Source organism: Plodia interpunctella, chromosome 14, assembly GCF_027563975.2.
Source record: "Plodia interpunctella isolate USDA-ARS_2022_Savannah chromosome 14, ilPloInte3.2, whole genome shotgun sequence".
In the NCBI taxonomy this organism is placed as follows: domain Eukaryota; kingdom Metazoa; phylum Arthropoda; class Insecta; order Lepidoptera; family Pyralidae; genus Plodia; species Plodia interpunctella.
In genome coordinates this window covers 5345985-5370299 of record NC_071307.1, presented here as the reverse complement: position 1 = coordinate 5370299, position 24315 = coordinate 5345985, and the positions used below count along the sequence as shown (strand labels likewise).

At 33.1% G+C, this 24315-nt stretch overlaps 2 protein-coding genes across 2 annotated transcripts; one reads left to right on the top strand and one right to left on the bottom strand.

The window, feature by feature from the left end:
* The first annotated feature begins 374 nt into the window (after positions 1-374).
* LOC128675396 (pickpocket protein 28-like) lies at positions 375-7350 on the top strand. Its single transcript, XM_053754788.1, has 14 exons — positions 375-556; positions 1240-1428; positions 1578-1707; positions 2595-2716; positions 3273-3378; positions 3669-3823; positions 4308-4416; positions 4696-4788; positions 4960-5099; positions 5819-5949; positions 6088-6147; positions 6341-6551; positions 6808-6981; positions 7238-7350. The coding sequence occupies exons 1-14, from the start codon at positions 531-533 to the stop codon at positions 7341-7343; spliced, it is 1752 nt and encodes a 583-aa protein (XP_053610763.1). The 5' UTR covers positions 375-530; the 3' UTR covers positions 7344-7350.
* Positions 7201-23314, bottom strand: LOC128675397 (uncharacterized). The gene is made up of 27 exons (XM_053754789.2): positions 23152-23314; positions 22705-22830; positions 22406-22535; positions 21764-21885; positions 21390-21495; positions 20680-20834; positions 19966-20077; positions 19794-19886; positions 19536-19675; positions 19134-19264; positions 18639-18698; positions 18042-18213; positions 17255-17428; positions 15228-15305; positions 14659-14784; positions 14168-14297; positions 13288-13409; positions 12724-12829; positions 12007-12164; positions 11274-11385; positions 10504-10599; positions 10082-10221; positions 9790-9920; positions 9417-9476; positions 9101-9272; positions 8768-8941; positions 7201-7782 (listed from the first exon to the last, which is right to left on the bottom strand). Exons 1-27 carry the CDS (start codon positions 23169-23171, stop codon positions 7701-7703), a joined length of 3228 nt encoding a protein of 1075 aa, XP_053610764.2. The 5' UTR covers positions 23172-23314; the 3' UTR covers positions 7201-7700.
* Between the last annotated feature and the right edge of the window lie 1001 nt (positions 23315-24315).

Genomic DNA, 24315 nt, shown 5'->3' with positions numbered 1-24315 from the left:
AGAGACTGCGTGAACATTGAGGTAATATGTTGACCTTAAATATGGTCACTTTGGAACCTGTTCAAATACTAACTATATTTTTTCGAGTTTATCTGCATTTATTTTATTTTAGTGACTCAAAGTGTTCATTCTTGATAAGATTTTGTACAATATCACATCTTTAGACCATTTAGACCAGACAAAGACCACTATGGCTCACTTATTAACGTAGATAAAAAGATATCTGACGGATGTGTTGAAATAAATATATAAATAAAAAGATATAAAAACAAAAGTTTACTTCTCATGCTCATAAATTATAAAGTTAGTAATCCTTTTGGTGTCGAATGGACGTACCTACACTTTTCAATGTAGCAAATTAGTTATAGGCATTTTAATGTCCTTAGCTATTACCTAATTTCAATTAGATAAGTGATCCGGACAGGGATATCCAGTCCCAATTGTCCAGTTTTATTTTATATGTAATATGAACCATTTGAAATATGGACTTGAAAAATTTGAAAGTACCTATTCATTCGCTGAAGTAACTCATGGGCAACATGTCGCTACATTCAAGGTAAGTTAGTAGAAAAAGTTGTTTTTATTTTATTATTGTACGGGATCCCTTTTCTTTGTTATGATAGAGAAAAATGATAAAATATATTGTCCGAAAAACTTGTATGATGAGAACGTACGATGCGCTTGATGATCGATTACTAACTAATTGAAAAATACTAATTTACAAGAATGCATCGAATTTAGCTGACGCGGCGCAACGCACTAAAGTAATGGCGCGTACAATTATTGTATTTATTTATACTTTATTTACCGACATGTACATAGGACAGATAATATTCTCTATAGTCAACCTTCGGGAAAAGCAGAATGATAATTCTTTTTAATTACCGAGCTGGTTGTTCGGTAATGAAGAAGAATACTTAAAAATAATTACTAATTACGAAGGTTTTAGACATGGAATATCGTATTTTTTACACTGTTAGTAGTGAAGTCCTATAATTGGCTCTAAAATGTTTATTTTGTCAACTGAAATGTTTATTAAGCTGTTAGTGATACAAATTTAAAAAATAAAAATAAAATGAACTCAACAATTTCATATTCAAGACCTAGGTCAATCTGAAAAAGATCATTTGATATCAAAACCATTCCCAGCATGATACTCACTAGGCCACAGCGGCTGATAATAATAAGTAATAGTAACTTATGTTTGAATGTAATATTTATTGTAATATTTTTCTTTAGATCCAGTAGTATCAGTAAATGTTCGAACACAGAAAATGATGATAACAAAGAAGAAAAAGACCATCCAAATAAGAAAAGTGATAAAAAGAATCACAATTTTCTGGAAGAGTACTTTATAGCGTACACGAATAATTCCAATCTTCATGGTCTAAAATATATTGGTGAAAACGAGCGGGCTTATATAGAAAGGTACCTATATTTTTTATTTTACCTTAAAAATATTTTTGATCATTTGCTACAATTTTTAACAAGTTAGCTAAATTGAGATGAAACTATAGGATTGCGTGTCGTTTGTAATAATGTTGTAGTTTAATAAAAATAATAATGTGTTTACTTAGAATATTCTGGCTGTTTGCATTCATATGTGGATGTGTGCTATGTGCTGGATTGATTGTCAAGACTTACAACAAGTGGTCCACCTCTCCAGTGATCGTGACTTTTGCTGAAAAAACTACTCCAACCTGGCAGGTACATACATACAATATAAGTATGTGGAAATGTATTAATTATTTTATGTAAATAAAATCATTCTGATATGTATTATATCCGAAGCATTTTTATTAATTTGTAGAACTAACATTACCATACCAACTAACAAGAAACTTGGTTTGGCATTTAGGATAAGAGTTATATCAATCGAAATAAGTCGTAAATAAAAGCAGTCCTGCGGTCCTACGCCTGGATAACGCTTCATATTAATTAACTCTTTGGGGATAACGCTCAAATAGACATAGATTAATTCAATATTCTGCTTCAAAATTTCCTTACTAAAATAAATGTAAAAGAGTTGTGACTATCGTAGCACCGTAGCGCTATACGTAGCAGCGTAGCATCGCAGGGTGCTACGCTGCTACGTGGCAATACGTAGAGGGTCTACAAGACAAAAAGCGATTTAGCAGAATATAGATAAGCCAAAGATATTTAAAATAATATTCTTCCCTCAAATTTTTAGCAATTTTTCCCTCAAAACAGAACTAGTTACTTTAACTACGGCAACAGCAAAGAATGTTTTTCACAACTCAAATATAATGCTTTCGCATATTGCTATCCCGGACTGTAGAGTAGACTGTGTAATTTGAAATGGAATTGGATGGGACACGTCATCAGAATGCCTCCAGGATCATGGGCTAATCAAGTGACCGATTGGGTTCCTCCAAATGGTAAAAGGTGGCCGGGTCATCCACGGATGCGCTGGAGTGACGAACTCAGTAACTTTAACAAAAGTCGGAGCGATATAGCTCTGGACCGAGATTCGTGGAAAAGAGACAGAGAGATAAATGGCAACTAAATAAATAATAATAAATATATTACTAATCTTAGATTGCTTAAGTTTGTTAATTTACTGTTTTCCACAGATTCCTTATCCTGCGATAACAATCTGTCTAGAGTCAAAATCCAGGGCGACTGTTTTCAACTTTACAGAAAACTATAATCGCTACAACGATTCTGTCGATCGTCACAACATGAGAATAGAAGAGTATGTTTTTTGATAACTTTCTGTTAACTTATCAAGTTGTATTGCGTGGTGGTAATTAATTATCCGTCCATACCGTCACGTTATATACACATTCGGTATGTGGTTCCTGCTTTACAACAGGACCACTCCATATTCTTCCGTGGATATCGAATAAGGAACTAAGGGTTAGGGGGCCTTGACGACTGACTTGCAACGACAGCAATGCAAAAGAGCGGTTCGTAAAATCACAGCAGATTCTCCGGAATTTGAAGATGCGAATCTCGGCTTAATTTAGTTGTCATGACGTCCCGCGTCATGTAATTTATCCTCTTACTGTTATCCTTTTATTGAGCCGCTAAATAAAAATCCAAATAATTTAGGCAATCAATCAAATTGGGGTTTTGAAAGCACGCAGCTATTAAAGAGTCTGTCTACACCGCTGTACATGCGAAACGGCCATTTCATACACCACTGTTGTGCTGAGTGAAAAATTTTATCTCGCTATTGAGCCATGAAATTATTTTTTTTTTAATAAGATGACACAAAAATATTTGCAATCAACAACTATTTTCTACAGGTTGAATATGACTGAAGACTTGACACTAGTTTGCGACGACAAGTTAGCCTCTCTGACTGGCAGAGAATACAGCGATGGCGGTCAAACTGTCGACAATCTTCTAAGTGTAAGTGTTTTCTTGCTAACGCTAACGTGTGTAACTAAATGCTTTGTTTGTCCATTTTTCACATCCAAAACTGAGTATTGGATTGGAGTAGGCTACTTTTTGCCACGGGAAAGCAGTAATAGGTCTATATGATATCCAGTATTACCAGCAGGATGCAAATTGTTTCTGTATAATATAGGGTATGTAATTTTATTCCGATAAACGTGAAATAATTATATTAGGTTTATTTATTTTAACATTACTTATTAGTTTTTATGTATTAGGTATTTAATTATTATGTTGTAAATTAGGTAACAACGAATGCGACATCAACATTCTTCATGTGTAAGTTCAAGGACCGTTCCACGCCCGAATGCGGTTCTCTGAACGCGCGAGTGGTCACCGACGAAGGGATATGTTTCACTTTCAATAGCTTGAGGCCTGACGACATGTTTAAAACGGAGAAGTAAGCAATTGATTATTATTTACTAATTTAAATTATTGGAAAGCGCAGCGACATCCACCAAAGTCGCAAGGAAATGCTGCATGCAGGTGGTTTCCAAGAAGTCATCTTGGAAATCCTTGGGGGAGGCCTTTGTCCAGCAGTGGACATTCTAGGGCTGAAATGATGATAAAGATTCAATGGTGATCGAAAATTGTAGATATTATTAAATGTACTTCACAGTCCGGACTGTGAAGTACATTTAATAATATCCCCAACTACTCCGTCCAGTTGGACGGAAACGGTTGCGCCTAGTAAACCCATGGTCCAACTAGTTAGTTGGACCATGGGTTTACTAGGCGCAGTTGTCCATCTTTAAAAATAGTTGGACCACAGCACCTTTTGAGAGTTCCGTGGTTCAATTTGTCATTTTGCGTGCAACTTTTCGTCAAACGTCTAATAGTTAATAGAGCAAGCGTGTATGTTAATAATGATATTTTTGTTTCAGCTTACATACAGATTATAGTTATATAGACCATAATAATAAATCTTACTGGACTTTGGAAGACGGTTATTCTCCAGACGCGCCGTTAGACACGTATCCATATCGAGGGGCTGTATGTGCAAACAAAATATTTTATTTTACAAACTATAATTGTAGTTTTTGTTTTACTTAAAATTAATTTAAATCGAAAGTTTGTTTGTATTGTTTGTAATAACTTTATTGCACGAAAATATGTACATTAATCAAAATTAATACAAAAAAAATACATTGTACAAGTACAAAGTTTATTCAGAAATTAGACTTACACAGAACTTTTTCATGTCAAATTTCGTAAATATTTATTAGTATGGCTCTTAAAGTTACAAACTACTAACATTGGATTTATTTTCAGGGAAGTACTGCTAAAGCTGGCGTGGCTTTTTTGATGCAAACGAATGCTACAGATTTGGATTACCTCTGCAAGGAATCTATGCAAGGCTTCAAGGTAAGTAACTGAGATTTTTTTAATAATCATATCATTCTCAAATATCGTATGCTATGAACATTTAAAATAATAATTTTAGTTTTGCGTTCAAAGTGCGACGGTTTTGAATACAAAAGTTTTATAATTATATATATGTGAAATTATATTTCTTAATAATTATGTTGTTCGTAGATCTTGGTGCATAATCCAGCAGAAATGCCAAGGTTGAATGACATTTATTTCCGCGTGTCTCTGAATCAAGAGTTGGTTATTGCTGTCACTCCGAAGATGATAACTACTGCTGAGGGGCTGCGGGAGTATGACTCTGAGAGGTCGATATACCTAATTTTTATTTATCTTCGCATTTGAAATGCCCCTATTTGAACGCGGCGTGTAGCATTTCATGTAGCATTTCATAAAATTAACATTGTACCAGTACTTTACTTAATTATAAAATATGATAATTAAATTGATTACTATGTATGGTACAATTTAATAAACAATAATGACAACTCACATCGGCGTTCAAAACGCTCGTGAAATTCACCCCCTATTCCTTCTGCCCGTATGAAAGTGATAAACTCAAAACTACCAAAATGATTTTCGTACGTTTTTAATCAATAGATGGTGATTTCTGAGGGAAGTTATGGTATATCATTTGTAATGGTTTTACCTGAGTGAAGCCGAGTAAAATCATATAGCATTTGTATTTGATCTGCTGTAAACGTGATTGAAATAAAAAAGTCTTAAAATAACAACTTCTCCACCAGGGTAAATTGGAGATGCTCTCTCTGAGGTATATGCTCCTTGTATTCTGGAGAGATACAGAAGATCTTTTTTAACCAAAATGAATGTGCTCCTGCATTCATTTTGGTTAAAGAATATCTTAAAACTTCTGTTCCTCTCTGAATTTGTAAACAAATAGCCTACACAAATGCTACATACATAGGAGATTGTGTAAAGAGAATTGTGGAAAAAATCCGTACATCCTCTATCAGAGACGCTACCGTGATTTGTAAATAATTACGTACAATTTAAGATATTTTTTTAGGCGACGGTGCTATTTTTCGGATGAAAGGTATCTCCACTACTTCAAAGTGTACACGCAAACAAATTGTGAGCTGGAATGTCTCACGAATTATACATATTCTCGTTGTGGATGTGTGCACTTCGGAATGCCGCGTAAGAATACATGTATTTTCACAACATAAAGATAATTTATGAAATTTACTTTTGTTTTCCATGACGCTCATATATCCCCAACATTGTCAATAGAGTTCTAAATGTAAATGTTTATTTTTAACTTAATATATTTTACAGATAACTCTAGTATGCGTGTATGCAATACAGCCAAGGTGGCTTGCATGAAACAAGCAAGAGGTTAGTAATTTCTATAAAGTTATTTCAAAGATATATATTAGAAACTTAAACTTGGTAGGTTCCTTCGGTAGTCTAGAATGTCCCAACATTTCCACAGGAACAAGCAAAACAGTCGCAAGCAAACGTAAGTTTTTTGAAAAGCTAATAATTCATTGTAATAAGTATCACCATATAGCAATTATTATTCTTTTAGCGGAGTTTTCGGTAGTAGAATTAAAGAAAGGTTTCGAGAAAAATGTGCTAGAAGAAAACATATCAGAAGCAGTGAGATCGGCTGCCAGCTGCAGCTGCCTGCCTGGCTGCAGCACCTTGTCGTACGAGGCTGAGACATCTCAGGCGGACTACGACTTCAAGCAGCTGTGCAGGGCCTACAATGTCACGCTTGCGGACGATGTTAACGAAAAGTAATTAATAATTTGTTTATACACATACCCTCTTATATTTAAAAAAGTTAAAGCATTAAGCTAAAGTATGCTTTGTCTGGTTCTCGCTACCTACTGCAGGACTTTTTTTTCATGTTTGTATAGCACCCGAAATTTTAAATCAATATTCAATAAAAAGTTTCAATTTAAATATGTTTAAAAAGCGCCTCAAGTCTTTATTAACTGATATATGATTATATACTGTTTTATTTTTGTAAAAACCTCGTACACTGGCTAGTTGGCTGATGACGCGTCTATCGGTGTTCTTCAAAGCGCCGCAGTTCATCCAGTACCAGCGCTCGGAGCTGTACTCGCTGACCGACTTCCTCGCCAACTGCGGGGGGCTGCTCGGGCTCTTCATGGGCTTCTCCTTCCTCAGCTTAGCCGAGATTGTGTACTTTATCAGTTTGAGGTAATACACCTAATTTATATGAACTCGGGCGTTCTCGGCTCACTAGCGCCACCATCAACATTTTTATCAATTTCTAGACCTGGCTGAAACGTGGGAACGGGAAGGTATTCCCGTTTCACCACGGAGCGTAATATCTCGTCAGTCCCTTTCACCTCGCGTATTTACAATACAAAATTCTGTTTTGCACCAAAGCTTACAAATATATTTAAAAAATAAAAATAAAAATCATTATTTTATTTTACAAATTTGGTTACAGATTGTGTTGCGTGGTATATCAACAAAATCGTATAAACAACAACGCAGAAACAGATGCCTCACCGACTCGCAAGATACAAGACACCGTCGCATCAAAAAACAATTAAGATACTAATTAAGTAATATAATTTTTTATAGTTTTCTACATATCTATCTCCAGCATATTGACAATATGTTTCATAGATTCCTTCATAGAAAACAATTGAAAAAATATTTAAAATTTAAATAACTATAGATATGGTATAGATGAACATTAATGGACTTGAAAAGGAATTGAACCACACAGTAAAAGTTTAGTTCAAAAGCATGTGTGAAATATGCAAAAATATGATTTTCATTCAAAATGAACTCAATTTTTTGAACTTTTCTCGCTTTGTCATTATTCATCATAGGTAATCATATTATTATAATGTAACCTTGTCCATTGAGAAGATTATGTAATACTTCATTAAATGTAGTGTTTTCTAAGATTCATTTATTGCGGAACTGCTATTTGCTCCCACTAGCTCCATCTTTTTATTTTGTTCTCGATAAAAATTGTATGATCTGTAACAATACATCTACATTAATAATATCGAAATGCCAATCAGTAGGCCCTATCTAAACTGCAAAATTAAATTAACTGTATTCATGAAAGTTAAAATGAAAATTAAAGTCCAGTAACTATGCGTATGCATAGACAATACAAAGAACTATTAAACTAGTTGTTCGCCGCGAACGTAGACCTCGCGAATACAAAAAAAATACAAAATTGTGAATATTTCGAAAACGACTTAACCGATTTTGATGCCCCACGAACTAAAAAAATCTATTGACCGATCCTACATACCTTTTAAATTTCATCAAAATCGGACCAACGTTTCAAAAGTTATCGTGTTACAAACAAACATACATACCAACAATAAATGTATTTTTACCCCAAGTAGAATGTAAGAAAAAAATTTGTAAAATAAACTTCGAAATGGCGTTCGTAAAAATAAAACTAAATACCTATATGAACTAAAAAGAGGTGCCTTCTAGCAGGATTCGAACTCTAAACGCTCAAGTCAATCAGTCATTGTTTCTTTGTAAACGAACTGGACTATTCATCTTTTGACAACGCTGATGAAAATATCCGTCTATTATATCTATGTGTATGTAATAATAGAAAATGAAATTCCTTTGTTATTTCGTTGTCACTACAAACACGAAATAGTCGTAAGAGCCATCAATTCCAAAGGCGCTTAGCCCAATTTGTGCTAACTCCGCCATTTTCAAAAAATTCCAAAAAATGGCTCGACAATCGATTTTCATATGTTTTTCGAACCTGCTCCCAAAATTTCACGGGAGTGCAATGGAGCAATGCGACCTCTAGAGGAGAACACACAGACATACGAAAGCACTTTTGGCCAAGCTGAAACGGAGCAATAATGTAAGTAACCATTCCTTCTATAAAGATAATTGATTGTTAAACCCCAACTCCTGATTATCATAATCACAGAAAAAAGAAAGAAATACGAGTAAGTACGTACGTTAAACATATTTTAATTACCTTGACGCAATTATATAGAAAAACTTGATCGTTCCCAGACAAGAAATTCCTAAAAATAAAGCGACGATTCCTCCACAGTCGGCGATGAAATCTGTTGCTCCATACAACTCCATCCTCTGCGATGCCATGAAGTGTGTGGATTTGAAGAATAGCTTCACGCGGGACATGAGAACACTGAAAATTATGAAATAGTTTGCCTTAAATCTGTTTTAAATGATTGCAAATTACATTACAGAATTAAAAATAAAACAAACGTAAAAACACAATAAATTGGCAGTAAGATAGTCGATGGTGTTTTAGACAAAGGCATTATAAGCACTTAACGATTCTCACTTTGGATTTACGCCGTCATGGGGACCTATTCTGTGCGCTTCGCAAAATGCCTTGAAATCATAATCAGCCTGGGAGATCTCTGCCTCATAACTGATAGAAGTGCAGGGCGGCAGACAATTACAATGTTTTCCTTGTTTCAGGATCGCATCTAACTCTTGCTCCATGAACTCATCTTAAAAGGAGAAATACTGATTATTACAACGCCTTAAAAATTCGGTCGTTAATGTTGAGGTACTAATAAATATCTCGTCTCAACGCCATTTGTATGTCGCATACCAATTCGCTAGCAATGACAATAATATAAATAAATACTTACTACGTGCATCATTCATACATTCAACTTTGCCGGTATTGCAAATTTTCATTTCAGGTCCACCTGAAAGCAAGTAATTAAATATAATTGTCATTGAAACATAATTAAATATATTCAAATATTCTGTTTCTTCAAATTATAATGCAATGGTTTTGGATGATAAAAAAATATTTACGATATTTTACAACACCGCCCCACCGGGCACCGGGCCCCACAAGATAAGAGAACTTTTTTCTAGCATGCTTAATAAAAGTAACTGTTGGGTTGAGGCTTCTGATTTTTTTTGTTTGCAATAGGGCCAGCTCAGCGCCACACGCACAGCTGAGAGAGAGAACTATATAGATATACCTAGATTAATTAATTAACATGGACTCACGTGGCATTCCAATATGTACGCATCCACATTTCTCGTATGTGTGATTTGTCAGACATTCAAATTCACAGTTCGACTGCGTGTATAGTTTAAAATAATGAAGATATCGTTCTTCTGCGAAATAACACTGTCGCCTAGAACAAAATTACAAGTAAGTAAAAGTGTATCTGATTGAGGTATTTTGAACTAGCAAAAATTGCTGCAAATTCTTCAATCATATTTAGATGCACATATATATAATTCTAAGGCAACATGACTTGTAAGGTATATGTATATAATAGGTATATGAAACTACCTTTCAGGAGAATAAGATCGTAAGGCTTCGGCTGTCGTCAACATTTGCGCTTTGATGCTCACCACTGACTCTTGGTCCACAGCAGTTCGAAAATAATGACTTGACATCCTTGGGAATTCCGCTGGATTATGTACATGAATCTAAATGATAATTACTTATTAAATTTTAGGTTTTGCTGTCTTAAACTTCGTACTTCAGTGTTGACCAACAAAACTGTATTATTTTGTGTTTTACTGTAAAATTAAAGTAATAAGTTTTGAAGCCGAAGAGCTATTTGTGTTTCTGTTTGAACAGTCTAATTATCTCTGGAATAACCAGTGCGATTAGAATAAATATTTATGTGCATGCCACGTTCAAGAGGAATCTACAAGAAATCACGAATATTAAAATTTTATGGATTAAAAAACATGATTTGAAAATACCTTTGATCCTTGTACTGGACCCCTGCAGAGGTAGTCTAAGTCTTCCTTATTTTGTTTTAACAGGAACGCTAGGCCCATGTCTGCGCCGCCATATCCCTGTTTCAATGAAAGATATAAGTTGTTTCTTTACCGCATAACATAAATATCAATCAATATTTTTTTAAGGTTCTGAAGTTAACAAGGGTGAATTTCACGAGTGTTTGAACGCGGTATGTGGCGTTTCATTAGTGTCTTGACATTTTTTTAAAATATATTTTTATAAAATTTAATTTTATAAAAATAAATTTTAAAAAAATGTCATTTATAAAATTAACATGGTAGCAGTACTTTATTTATTTATAAAATAGGGTAATTAAATTGATTACTGTCTATGGTAAAATTTAATAAACACTATTGACAGCCTGCGGCAAAGTTCAAAACGCTCGTGAAATTCACCCACGAGGACCTCTTTTACTAGATATAGGTAACTAACCCGTATATAGGTAACTGTAGAATAGTAATTACGAAAAAAAGCCTGTTTGAGTACATATAATCATAGAATAAAATTTACTGAATTTTAAGGTAAGGTCCTAGTTAGTAAAGTAAAGTAGTAGTAATAATTACATGGGATAAGTCCGCCATTGTACATGTATCTTGTATACTTATTTTCGTGCAATAAAGTTATTACAAACAAATTACATATATTATTGTGCAAACTTTAGGAACGGAACCCCTAACTCTGCCTGGCTAGACACGCACCTGACCTATTGTTATATTCAAATAGAACTTACCGATACTCTTCGCGGATATGTATCTTTTTTTGTAACAGAGTATCCAGATTCCAAGTTCCAAGTTGATCTTTTTACAGTATTGTGTATTGTGTAGCCATAGTCCTGGTGTAAACTGAAAAATATATTGATTAGAAATCGGAAAGTTGTCAGGCAGTGTCGACCTGTAAATGTTCATAATATATAATATACTAGCGACCTGCCCCGGCTTCGCTCGTGTAAAACCATTATTGAACTATTTGTCTATATGTTACTCCTGAAGGTTTCGTCTGTCTTTGTGCCAAATTTCATCAAAATCGGCCCAGTATTTCTGTTTATTCATTATAAACAAAGACACGAAAAAACCAACTATTTTCTTTTTTATAATATTTGGTAGAAGGGTTACACTTCATGCTTTTTTTTTAAATAGCTATAATATGTCCCACTGCTGGACAAAAGCCTCCCCTCTCTCTTTCCACGTGTCCCTTTCTTTGGCCTTCTCCATCCAATGTCTGTTGAATACCCTAAATATTACAAATGTAAATATCTATATGTAAGTTACAATTTCATGGCTAAACTGTTTTTTTTATCACACCCTTAAGGTTTGTATATAAAGTCGAATTAATCCAAGATGGCAAAGGTGTGATTTTTAATTTATATGAGTAAGGCATTGTTAATTTTTTATTTTGGGTGCCATTGTTAATTAGCAGACATATAATCCAAATCAGGTTAAAATCATATCTGAATATTTTCATACTTTTCTTGTCGGAAGATATCATCGTCTCCTAACATATTGAAGGTGAAACAAAGACCTTCCTCAGTCAAAGCTTGTGAAAATAAATCGCTACAGTGGTCAATGTAATGTTTGTGTTTCCATTTGCACATGAACATAGCTTCCGATATTGAAGGTGCTCCCTGCAATTGTAAATTTTAACAAAAAAAGGCAGAATAGATTTTTAGTTAGTTAAAAGTGTTTGTTTTTATATATTAAACGACAGGTATTAAATATACCTTTTTTATTTTCTAGATGTTAGATATTTTTAATACCTGTCGTTTAATATATGATTAGGCAACGCAAAAGTTTTAAAATGTTTATTAGGGTGACGCCTAGACCGAACTAGTGGTAGTGAGTTGGTCTAAAAATACCTATACCTAGGTCATATTTTGTTTGATTCTCATGCAATCGAAGTTCATTTCACCCATTTTCTTAACTTTTTTAAAGCGGGGTTTCTGCATTAAGAGAACATTTCAATCGATCGCTACAGTCGAAATTTTCATCCAGCGCATCAATCGATCGAATGTTTTCGTTTGTAAATACATTCGAAAAATTTTTTTTGAAAATTATATACATATATACATAACACGCGTCACGCCCAGACGCCAAAATTATTTGGCCAAAATAAACATAAATTGGCAAGAAATCTTGTTTCGCCAGTAACATAGGTACCCTAATTTAAGTGTTTATGTTACTTACCACCATAAGGTTTACCAAAGTATCATCTGGCTTACTGAAATTTCTACCAATAGCTGAATTCAGGTGGCTATCACATACTAATGTTAGATCCTCGAACATTTCGCGGCTGAAAATAACAATATTAAATCGCTTCTTGAAATGGAGCAAATTCGAATTCAATTTTCTTTATCTGGACTAGATACGCCCCGCCCCGAGACTTCGCTCCCTTGGGAATTTAGGGATAATAAGTACCCTACGTAGACGACATACATAGGGTACTTATTCCAGGTTACCACCTGTGTACCCTACCGAATTTCATAACAATCGGTTCAGTAGATGTATGAAAGAGTAACACTTATTGACGGCAAAAAAATACTTAAACCTAAATTTACAAAATTCAAACAACTCAAGAGTAAATAAAAACCTACTTATACACGAATTAGTTATAAGAAGTTTATTTACAAAAATGATTGATTGATGATTAATGATCTTGTCGCATTCAACACATGACAAACATTTTCCTTGGAAGCTATGTTTGTACTTATGTATGTATATGTAACTACATAATAAAGATATTACACTTACTCCAAATTGCTCATTCTGGCGCGAGTTTCAGAATTATTATAGAGATGATAATTTTCAGTAAAATTGTATTTATATGGTAATGATTTGCTTTCCAAACACACTGTTACCGCCGGAAACGGAATCTGAATCGAGAAAAACGGGTTGCACTCCGAGAGTGTCGGCAGAAGTGAAAACTTGAATATTAAAGTTGTGCATTATTGACGTCTTACGAATTTTTGATCTGGTCACGTGTCCTGACGCAAGTTTAACATTTTTACTCATCACAAAAATTGCACAACGCCGCTAAGGAAGTTTTCACTTCAAAATATACTTAAATATTGAGATATCTTAAATTTTTATTAAAAAAATATGTGACTATAGGTACGTATATGTGAGCGCTCTAGTGAATGAACAAGTTAACATACATAAATCCAATGATACAAACATATGAAACAAATCTCAATAAATCACCGTTGATTTAGTGAAAGAAAAAATGCACACTAAAAAAATCTCACTAGATCCGTATCTAGTGAGATTTTGAAATTTTGTATCTAGTGAGTCACATTATTGAGAGCCATGCCAGATTACTGATTTCTAGGATCAATATTTTTCTGTGATAGTCAATTAAGACGTCTTTGGTCGTCTTTTCAACACAATTTTCATACAAAGTTTGATTTGACCCATTATAGTCTTTTGGGGGTTGAGTTTGGAAAAGTAGCCTAGATGTTTTAACTTTAATCAAAATCGGTCAGTGGTTTATATATAAAGCGCATTTTTTTTTCTTCTAATATTATTCATATATTTCATTATAAATCCATTCATTATAAACCCCCTTGATCAGTCTGACACTGTTAGTATTTTGGACAATGTGAGTAAATTAGTAGACAGGGTGATTACCTACCTCATGTACAGGAACAAGTTTGTCGGCATTAATAATTACGAGACCACTTTGCGTCCATTTAGTCCACAGTGAAATTATTAAAATTAAACTTAATAGTGCGCCGAATAAAAATATTATAACACCGAGATATCTGAAATCATAAATGACGTTATTATTAGACGTAATAACTAGGTTCTTATAATAGGTATCTTCGTCACCCAAAATCCATAAACAAGCAATCTTCGCAACAAGATTGTTTATGTGTGGATTCTGAGTGTAGTTTTACTTAATCACAAATCTATAAGACGGATTTTGAAGTTTCATGTAACCAATTCCAGCAATAGCAAATTTTTTCTTTTTAACCCTTTACAGAACACTCTTCGTTACAACAATTGAACTTATTTTGTGTCTCGCTCGTGTAGTGTTCGTGGAAGGGTTAAATCAATTGTAGATAATAGAATTATAAAGTCTAGAAAAGAAATATTATAAAGTCTAGAATATTCAGCACTCACCTCAATTTTCCATGATTCTTACGTCTTTTGAACTTGGGATCATCAAAACTAATATAATCTATGAGCAGATTTCTTATAATGTGGAATCTCGAATCAGGAGTTCTGATGTTGTTTTCATTTTGAAATCTAAATCGCAAAGATGTAAGTTAATGATTAATTATTATTTTTAAAAAGGAGAAAATAGTAAAAAGTATTTACGTAAGTACTTTAATGTAATAGTAATACCAGTAGTTGGATACATAATAGTACATTGTAAAATATCACTCGAGTCCTATAACAGCAGGATGAACATATACATTCGAAATGAGAGCGACAGATACGAGACGTATTATTTTCATACTGTTTGACATCTGTCATACTTATTTATTGTTCCGTGGTCATGGGACTCAAGTTATATTTTACACAGTATAATGTACAAAACCAAAATTATAAAGTAATTATTAAAGTTAAAGTAAAATTAATTAAAGTTTTTGAGATTGTTTTTAAAAGTTTCAGTTCTAGGCATTTTAAAACAAAATAAAAGTATAAATAAAATTTACTAATAAAGGAGAAAACAATCAAACACTTACCTATCATCCAAAATCAATGACATTGTTGATGATTGTGGTGACTGTACTTTAATTAAACTAAAATAAGTATCATCTGCACTTGTATATTATCTTAACAAGAGACGCGTCTCTCGTCTCCCAGCGCAATAAAATGGTTTGCGTATATTTTTTTACGGAATATGCACATTCTATCTGTTCGTCTGCACAAGGTCGTGTGATAACTCTTATTTAAAACTAACTTATGCCCGTGACCTGCCCCAGTTTTTATATTAGATCTTCAGAATTATAAATGTGAAAATTTTATCAAATATAATTATTTTTGATAAAATTTTCACATTTATAATAGCTTTTACATTCAAACACAAAGGGCTTTTTTAGTCCTGTAATAAACTAAAACATTTTTTTCTTATATATCCTATCCGCTGTCCGTCCATCTGTCACCAGTCGGTATCTTATGAACCGTGATTGTTAGACAGTTGAATTGAAACGTTCACAGATTATGTATTTCTGTTGCAGCTATAACAACAAATACAAAAACAAGAGTAAAATATTTAAGGGGGCTCCCATACATACAATGAACGTGATATTTTAGCTATTTTTTAGGTAACGTTAAGGTTCTCTTTGGGCGCGAGTCCTGCTCGCACTTGGCCGGTTTTATTATGTTACACCCTGAATAGTTATCAGCAAGTTGTTAGATATTATTTAGCAGACTCGTATTATTATACTCGTATGGTTTAATCAGGAAGTCTATTTCCGTTGGAGTAAGTACTTTATCATTCGAAAAGACGATAATAGAACAGTTTTAATCGTAAATTAAATGTTATGAGTAAGAGACCAATGTTTTATAGCTATACCAGTAGTCACGTAACTTAACACCCCTTTAACATCATGGATGGGTTTAACATCATAGGTATGGGTAACCTTTAGGTTGTAAACCGAATTCAGTGTGATTTTTTTCATTTAGTCCGGGAGGGCCAAGATTCTATTTGACCGAACATCACTCATGCCCAACCTTTTATGATTTAGGAAATATTCACATGAGAGAGTCATTATTAGTGTTCCCGGTTTCCTTCGGAGCTCAGCGTAAAAGAAACCTTAAAATTTTGACGATTTGGCTATGATTAGTAGCCCAGTACTACTTACAACGGAAGATATGGAGTTGTCCTATTTTAAGCCACATAGTAAGCTTGGGTAATTATACCTAACCTACCCATAAATTTATTTTGGACATTAGAATACCTGTTGTTGAACTATAATAGACCAGTTTAACTATTAGCAAAAGTGGATCGCAGGTTGTTGAGAATTTTATTTCTCTCATCTCGTCTTCAGCCGTTGAGCGTCGGAGCCCTTCGTCGGGTCCCTTTTCCTAGTTTTTCATCTCCACTTCGCACAGTCGTCGGCATCCCTAGTTATCAGAACTTGACATGCATATCATCCTTGACGACATCAAGCCTACATTTTTTGGGATTGTCCCCCTTCTGCCACAGAGCCAGGTGGGAGCAGCATAGTCAGACATTTGGTTTTTACGTAATTTACCGATCTATGCAAGACGTGGCCGTACTAGCGCGAATTACATGAGGATAAAGGAGTAGTTAATTGGGCAATAAATAAAGTGTTGACATGCATTTATAGATATTTCGTTGTGACATTCAATAATCAATTAACTTTTTAACTTCATGATTGTGACCTCACTATCATTAACACTTCAATGTCATAAAAGTAGTTACTTTGTAAATTTAAAGGAATTTCCTTTAAAGATTCGTTTATTACTGTGTTGTACAGTGCCGATTAACTTGTATTGACAAAGTTTCTTCTCATTGTTTTGAACCGTGGTTGATTCTGTAACAATATATTTTTATGAACTGTATAAGCAATAAAGAGACGTAAGTACACAAAAGTTAAAAAAAATGTTCTTTCTATATTTTTTTTTTCTATATCTCACTTTATGTTTACGCTGTCAAGCTGCCATTCCATTTCAAGAGGTACCTATTTTTATTTCATCCCTACAGTATTTTAAAAATAACCCAAGTCCACCTGTTTCGAATTACCTTGATGCAAGTATATAGACAACTTTGATCGTTCCCAGACAAGAAATTCCCAAAAATAATGCGATGATTCCTCCACAGTCAGCCAGGAAATATATTGTCCCATATAGTTCCCTCCTCTCCGATGATATGAAGTGTGAGGATTTGAAGAACAGCTTCACGCGGGACATGAGAACGCTGTAAAATTATTAGTCTGTATAATGACCTCACGAGATTGCTAATTATACTTCTAAAATCATCACCAAAATAAGTATAGTTAATAAATTAATTTATTTACTAAGTTCGCATTAAAACAAATTTAAAAGTACTAAACCTTATAAAAATCATCGATTTAGGACGAGTGAAAGTAATGCATAAATGCATTTTATTTTCGAGAAATTACATCAATATTGCTTTGATAAAAGTGAAAATATTAGACTTATCTCAGTGTTAGTAAAATGTTAATCTAAAATTAAAATAATAAAAACCTTCGAAAATGTTTTAAGGCAGCGGTTTTCAAACTGGGAACCCTTTTGGAAAACTATTAATGTGACTGCGATGGGTCTTCACTAAAATTAATATTTTAGAGTCATAAATAATGAGTTGTTTGTTATTTAATTGAATCATGAAATAGGTATATTTTCTCCGTGTTTCAGGTTACAAGACGTAAGTAGGTCGATAGTAAGTAGGTAAGTACTTTTATTTTCAATATAACCAATTTTTCAGAGCCCTATAGGTCTTCGCAGAACGTATTATGGAAATCGCTGTTTTAAGCGTATATTAAATTAAGAAATATGAACACAATTCTCACTTTGTGTTTACGCCGTCATCGAGACCTACTTGGTACGCTTCGCACAGAGCCTTGAAATTAAAATCAGCCTGGGATACCTCTGCCTCATAACTGATAGAAGTGCAGGGCGGCAGACAATTGCAATGCTTTTCTTGTTTCAGGATCGCGTCTAACTCTTGCTCCATGAACTCAACTTTAAAAGGAGAAATTAAACTAAATTTTATAACTAAATAATGTAGGGATGATAGCACAGTGTAATTTCAGAACGAATTAACAAGAAAATTCGGTGGTCTGAATTGAGATATTAATAATTACATTACCTCAACGACAATTTAAAGGTTTTACGTGAACTCTCTGGGTTTCAGAGCGACACGGATGCAACAGGAAACATGCGAGGATGAAAAAGAGAGGCCCTGTCTCAACGGCATTTGAAAGTCCCAGCCTTCCATTTTATTTATTTAAAAATTCAATTGCACAAAATTACAAAAAATATGCTAGTAGACATAATGCATTGGCATTCTCTAAGAGTCAATTATTAGGCCAAACAGAGATAGCAAGGTGGTGCCATAAAGTGCATCGAAAAAAGAAAAAATGAATGACAATAACATAAATACTTACAACGTGCGTTACTCACATATCTAGCTTTGCCGATATTGCAAACCTTCATTTCAGGTCCTCCTGAAACCAGATAAATAAAATTACTTTTTTCTTCATCTTATGTTTCAGTGGTGATAACGACCTTTGTTCATCATAGAAAATCAGCAGTAAAGCTGCAGTGCCTATCTATTTTCGTTTAAATACCTAATTAAAATTAGTTTTTTCTTACAAGTCTCATTATGTAATCAATATTATCATTTCTTTTTATAGCAATATAAATTAAATAAACTTTATACGAAATTTATTCTAGAGGTTAATAAACCTTTTACTTTAATATGTAAAGGTTTAAATAATATTTGATTTATTTTCAACAAAATTCAATGATAAGTTCTGTGAATATTGCTTACATATTGCTCTTAGTTGTAAGAAAAAACGGTCTAAAAATATGATCAAAATCCGTTGATTTTGATCATATTTTTAGACCGTTTTTTTCGTAAGTAAATAGCAAGGACTCACGTGGCATCCCAATATGTACGCATCCACATTTCGCGTATGTATAATTTGTCAGACATTCAAATTCACAGTTTGACTGCGTGTATAGTTTAAAATAATGAAGATATCGCTCCTGTGCGAAATAACACTGACGCCTAGAATACAATTTTAAAGTAAGTAATACCTATATGTTTACATTTCTCACTTAACTCGTAAAAAAATACCAAGTTTAAATACAACATCAACCAATTGGAAAGTTTTGTTGTTAATGAGACTAAAATAAATTTTTGGACCACCCTGTTTCCATACAACCTATACCCACTGATACTCGCAAAGATTGAACAAAGCTATACTATAGATACACTGGTGATACATACAACCCTACTAAGGGAATCTTATCTATTGGTCATGAAATTATAAAACTACCTTTCAGGAGGATAAGACCGTAAGGCTTCGGCTGTCGTCAACATATGCGCTTTGATGCTGACCAATAATTCTTGGTCGACAGCAGATCGAAAATAATTACTTGACATCTTCGGTAAGTCCGCGGGATGGTGTAGATATACCTAAAATATAATTGAGCCTCGGGCTTATCTGTCTAAATAAAACTTACTAAAGGAAAGTCTTTAGTGGTGTCCAAAAATTAAAAACTGTTTTTTTTAAATATATAGATTTACGAAATACCTTTGATCCTTGTACTGCACCTTTGCAAAGATAGTCCAAGTCGAATTTATTTTGATTTACCAGAAACACAAGGCCCATACTTGCGCCGTAACCCTGCAATTTCAATAATAGATAAATTTGAAGCAATCATATACCTAACATGATATAAGCCAATCGCTTTTAAAGAACTTACCGATCCTCTTCGTGGATATGTATCTTTATCTGTTACAGAGTATCCAGATTCCAAATTCCAAGTTGATATATTTCTAGTATTATGCATTGTATAGCCACAGTCCTTGTGTAAACTAAAAAACAATGTTTGTCATGAACTACAATATATACTAGCGTAGGTACCTAATCACATTTATGTCCTGATTAATATTGTAGTGATCGAGATTCTATTTTTTTAAAGAAAATCGCTTCCGACTTTGTGCCATTCCCAAAAGCGCTGATGTGTGAACAGCAACACAGTTACTCAAATACAATACAAAGCATTTTGACGCGCGTTGAAAAAGCGCTTGTGCGACCACAGCCTAAGAAGCTGGTCTAAAAAAGACAAAGTATCAATTTAATGCAAGTCTGTAGTTTTTTCGGACAGTCTATAATGTCGTAATTCAAAATCGACAAAGACATTTTTGCCGCTCTGTGATAATTTGGATGTGATTTTTTGTGTCTGGTTTAGCAATGTGCACACACCATTCACCTGATTTTAAATAAAATGTATAATTTATTTAACTGCGCCATGTATCAATTTAATAATTTATCGATTCCTCAATTTACATTATTATATCGGGTAGGAGCGGTGCGGTCGTAAGGTAGGTATAACGATGTAAGAATTTGAAATAATTACTTATAGATCTACTACTTAATTGAGATCGACCTATTAATTGAGATTGTAATCGCTTACTTTTCTATTCTATAAACATCTTTATCTTCTAACATATTGAATGTGAAACATACACCTTCTTCAGTTAAAATCTGTGAAAATAGATTCGCGCATTTGTCGATAACGTTGTATTTCCATTTGCACATGAACATAGCTTCGTAGATTGAAGGTGCCACCTGCAATTGTAAATTATCATAATACATAAAACTTAATGCAATGAAGACACTTAACAAATGTAATTAAGACACTTTTTAGAGTAGGTACACCTATGCACATACGAACTGAGTAGTATTAATAAACGAGAAGCATACTTATTATAACTAGAAATTCGTACAAATCGGTCCAACAGTTATAAAAATGCAATTAAAATATCTGAATAATGGAATAAGAACTAAAGTAATAGAAAACCAAAATTAATCTGTTTAACTATTTTTGAAATAACGTTCAAAAGGATATAGACGCGTTTCGGTCGACTTCGTCACTTCATCACAATCTGTAAATTCACCTGTGATTTTCCAACCGGTCGCTTGTCTGATATCAAACCTCCTTAGGAATGCTGTTGTTGCCCATCAGTTGTTGACCATGTGTCCCTACTATACTAGTGTGGAGTATAGCACAACACTATATACTCCTGTGGATGTCATAATAGACGACTAAGGGACCATAAAAACAATATTATGTACCGATTTCAACTGCAGGTAAATATTCAAGTACCTATTTTTATGACTTACCGCCACTAGGTTTACCATAGAATTTTCTGACTCACTAAAATTCCTACCATTTTTTTCGCTGATAGTGTTATCACATATAGTGTACAAATCCTCGAACATTTGGCGGCTGAAAAAATTAAGTAAAACTTAGTATGATCTTTATGAATTCCATTTGAAATTACACCTCTGCTTTAAAAAAACTCTATAAGGTTCAGATTATTTAATAAAATCTTATGCTAAGCTTAACAATAAACAAAATTAAAAATACATATGTATAGTACATGTATACACACATACATTACAAATTATGTGTCTATATTGCCAGTTACCAGGGCTGGGTAAAACTGACTGGGTATATGTGTAAAATAATACATAGATTAAACATATATACTTACTCCTGAATGGACATCTCCTCACGAGTTTCGTGATTCTTATAGAGGTGATAATTTTTGGTATAATTGTATTTAGACGGCATCGCTTTGGTTTCCAAGCAAACTGTTACTGCCGGAAACGGAATCTGAAAAGAGGGCTTAAGTTTACTTAAGTATGTATAGCAGCGATTGTAACTATATTTGCACACAATTCTATGGCATGTCTTAAGATTTTATGTATAAACTTACACGTGTTTTTGCAAATAAAATATATTTTACCTTTTTCTAGGACATAAAAATATCCTGAACCTTATCAGACCCCCTCCTAACTTCAGTTACATCACAATAGAAACGCTTACGTTCGATTCCAGTAGTTATTTACCATTTCAGTTATAAGATTATCTTTGAAATGTAATATTTTAACAACGACAGCCTAAGTTTTGATCGATGAAAATTAAATTGTGATCCAGCGAAAATGATTAAGGGATACTTTATGTTTTAACAACGTATTTATGCTCATTTAATGCGAAAGAAATAATTTCATTAAAAATCTTAAAATTTGACGCTATTTTGACTTAACTTCTTTTAGTATTTATTTATACATACCTTGATCAGACATGGTTAATATTTTGGACTATGTGAGTAAATTAGTAGACAGATGATTACCTCATGTACAGGAACAAGTGTGTCAGCATTAACAATTACGAGGTCATTTTGTTTCCATTTAGTCCACAGTGAAATTATTAATAATAAACAAAATAGCGCACATAATAAAAATATTATAAGACTGAGATATCTGAAATCATAAATTATTATTATTTAACTATCTACTGCACTAAGTTTGGTTGTGTTGCCCCCAATATTCAAATCTACGAACTGATTTAAATGTTTCGTCCAATACCACGAAACTGACAGCTTTTGCTAATCAGTATGAGTAGAAATGAAAAAAAAAATCCGGCACTCACCTTTCAAATTTTCCATGATTTTTAGGCTTTTTGAACTTAGGGTCATCAAAGCTAATATAATCATTGAACAAATCCCTTATATTGTGAAATCTCGAATCAAGACTACTGGTATTTATCCCATCTGAACTAAATTGAAATAAAAATGTTTAAAATATAAATATATAACTATTTTTAATTATTAACAATGTATATGTGATGAGAGAAATAGAAAAAGTACCTCTATAATTTTTTGTTTACCTCTCTTTCTATCTATTGCGTCTCGACACACATTAAATATTTATACCTACAAATTAATATTAGTACCTACAAATGGCACCAACAAAACCATCATAAAGGCTACACTAAATTTGGAATAGGTCAAACATAAGTTCTAAGCCTGTTCAAGCAGAATAACTAAATATCTACATTTTCCCTAAAAAGGGAGCAAAAACTCAATTTTCCACTTACCTATCATCCATAATTGACATTATTTTGTGCTTAAAGTCTCTAAACTTTAATCAAATTATCAAACTATAATGTATTAATATCATTTGCATTAAATATAATTTAACAGAGGCACGTCTGTCTTCCCACCACAATATAAATGATTTGTCTATATTTTTTTATAGAATATGCTATCTATCTACACAAGGTCGTGTGATAACTCTTATTTAAAACTAACTATTTGCCCGAGACCCGTGCGGCTTCTGTGAAAATTGCATTAAATTGCACATACTCGTATATACACACGCGCTAGGACAAAATGTCTTCTTATTTGCCCCGAAAAAATAATTTAATTAACTCCACACCAAAAATCACTTAAGTCCAATTAAAATTATTTTTTGTGTGGAATGCATTGAGTTGTTACGTGAAAGATGGACTAACAAACATACGATGGTCAATCAACATACATATTTAATGGGAATTAATTCAAATTACTTACATTTTTGAATACTAGGTACATATTAACAACAAAAAATTATCAAATCCAATGTTTGATAGTTCTACCACAAAAAATCACCAAAGTAGTCCGGCTAGCCACATGTTTTTTTTTTTATTTTTAATACTTTTCACTTACGATTGATTTAGGGATTTAATTAGATAGCAATTTAAAAATATCCGATACTATCTTAAAAAATGAAAATTAAATTTGTTATTATATGATACAATCGATTTGATTTTAATACTTAGCGCTATCAGTTAGTAATTTACTTTAAACAAATAAGTATCAGTTTATTTACTTATAACTTCTGAACCACTGTATTATACATGTATACCTATTAGTTACTATTATTACCAATTTATTGTATGTTTATTGTTAAGCAGATCTCGTCTATTTTTAACACGGAAGTCTATTTCCGTTGAGTTAAAGTAGACTTCATTATCAAATGATAATAAATGGAACAGTTGGGCGAGTTAATGTTAATCGTTATGTATAGATAAAAAGACATTCGTTTTTCATCTTCGGATTTTTTTAAAAGTTTTATTAGAGCCTGTTTCACCGCTTGTTGATAAGTATCTGATAGCTTATACGTAACATATCGAACAGATAGCGTTAAAAATTGATTCACAAGTTTTAGGCCAGCTGGCAATATGATATTTAAGTGATAAAACAGGACTTTAGTTGGGCAA

What these genes read in the sequence shown, in the direction of transcription:
- LOC128675396 (XM_053754788.1), top strand. Translation starts at nt 531, where the DNA reads ATGGGCAACATGTCGCTACATTCAAG. An exon ending in CACAACATGAGAATAGAAGA is followed by an intron (nt 2,717 to 3,272) that starts GTATGTTTTTTG and finishes TATTTTCTACAG; the next exon opens with GTTGAATATGACTGAAGACT. An exon ending in GTGTACTTTATCAGTTTGAG is followed by an intron (nt 6,982 to 7,237) that starts GTAATACACCTA and finishes ATTTGGTTACAG; the next exon opens with ATTGTGTTGCGTGGTATATC.
- LOC128675397 (XM_053754789.2), bottom strand. Translation starts at nt 23,171, where the DNA reads ATGTCAATTATGGATGATAG. An exon ending in CTTTGGTAAACCTTATGGTG is followed by an intron (nt 12,165 to 12,723) that starts GTAAGTAACATA and finishes TTACAATTGCAG; the next exon opens with GGAGCACCTTCAATATCGGA. An exon ending in GTCCAGTACAAGGATCAAAG is followed by an intron (nt 10,222 to 10,503) that starts GTATTTTCAAAT and finishes ATTATCATTTAG; the next exon opens with ATTCATGTACATAATCCAGC.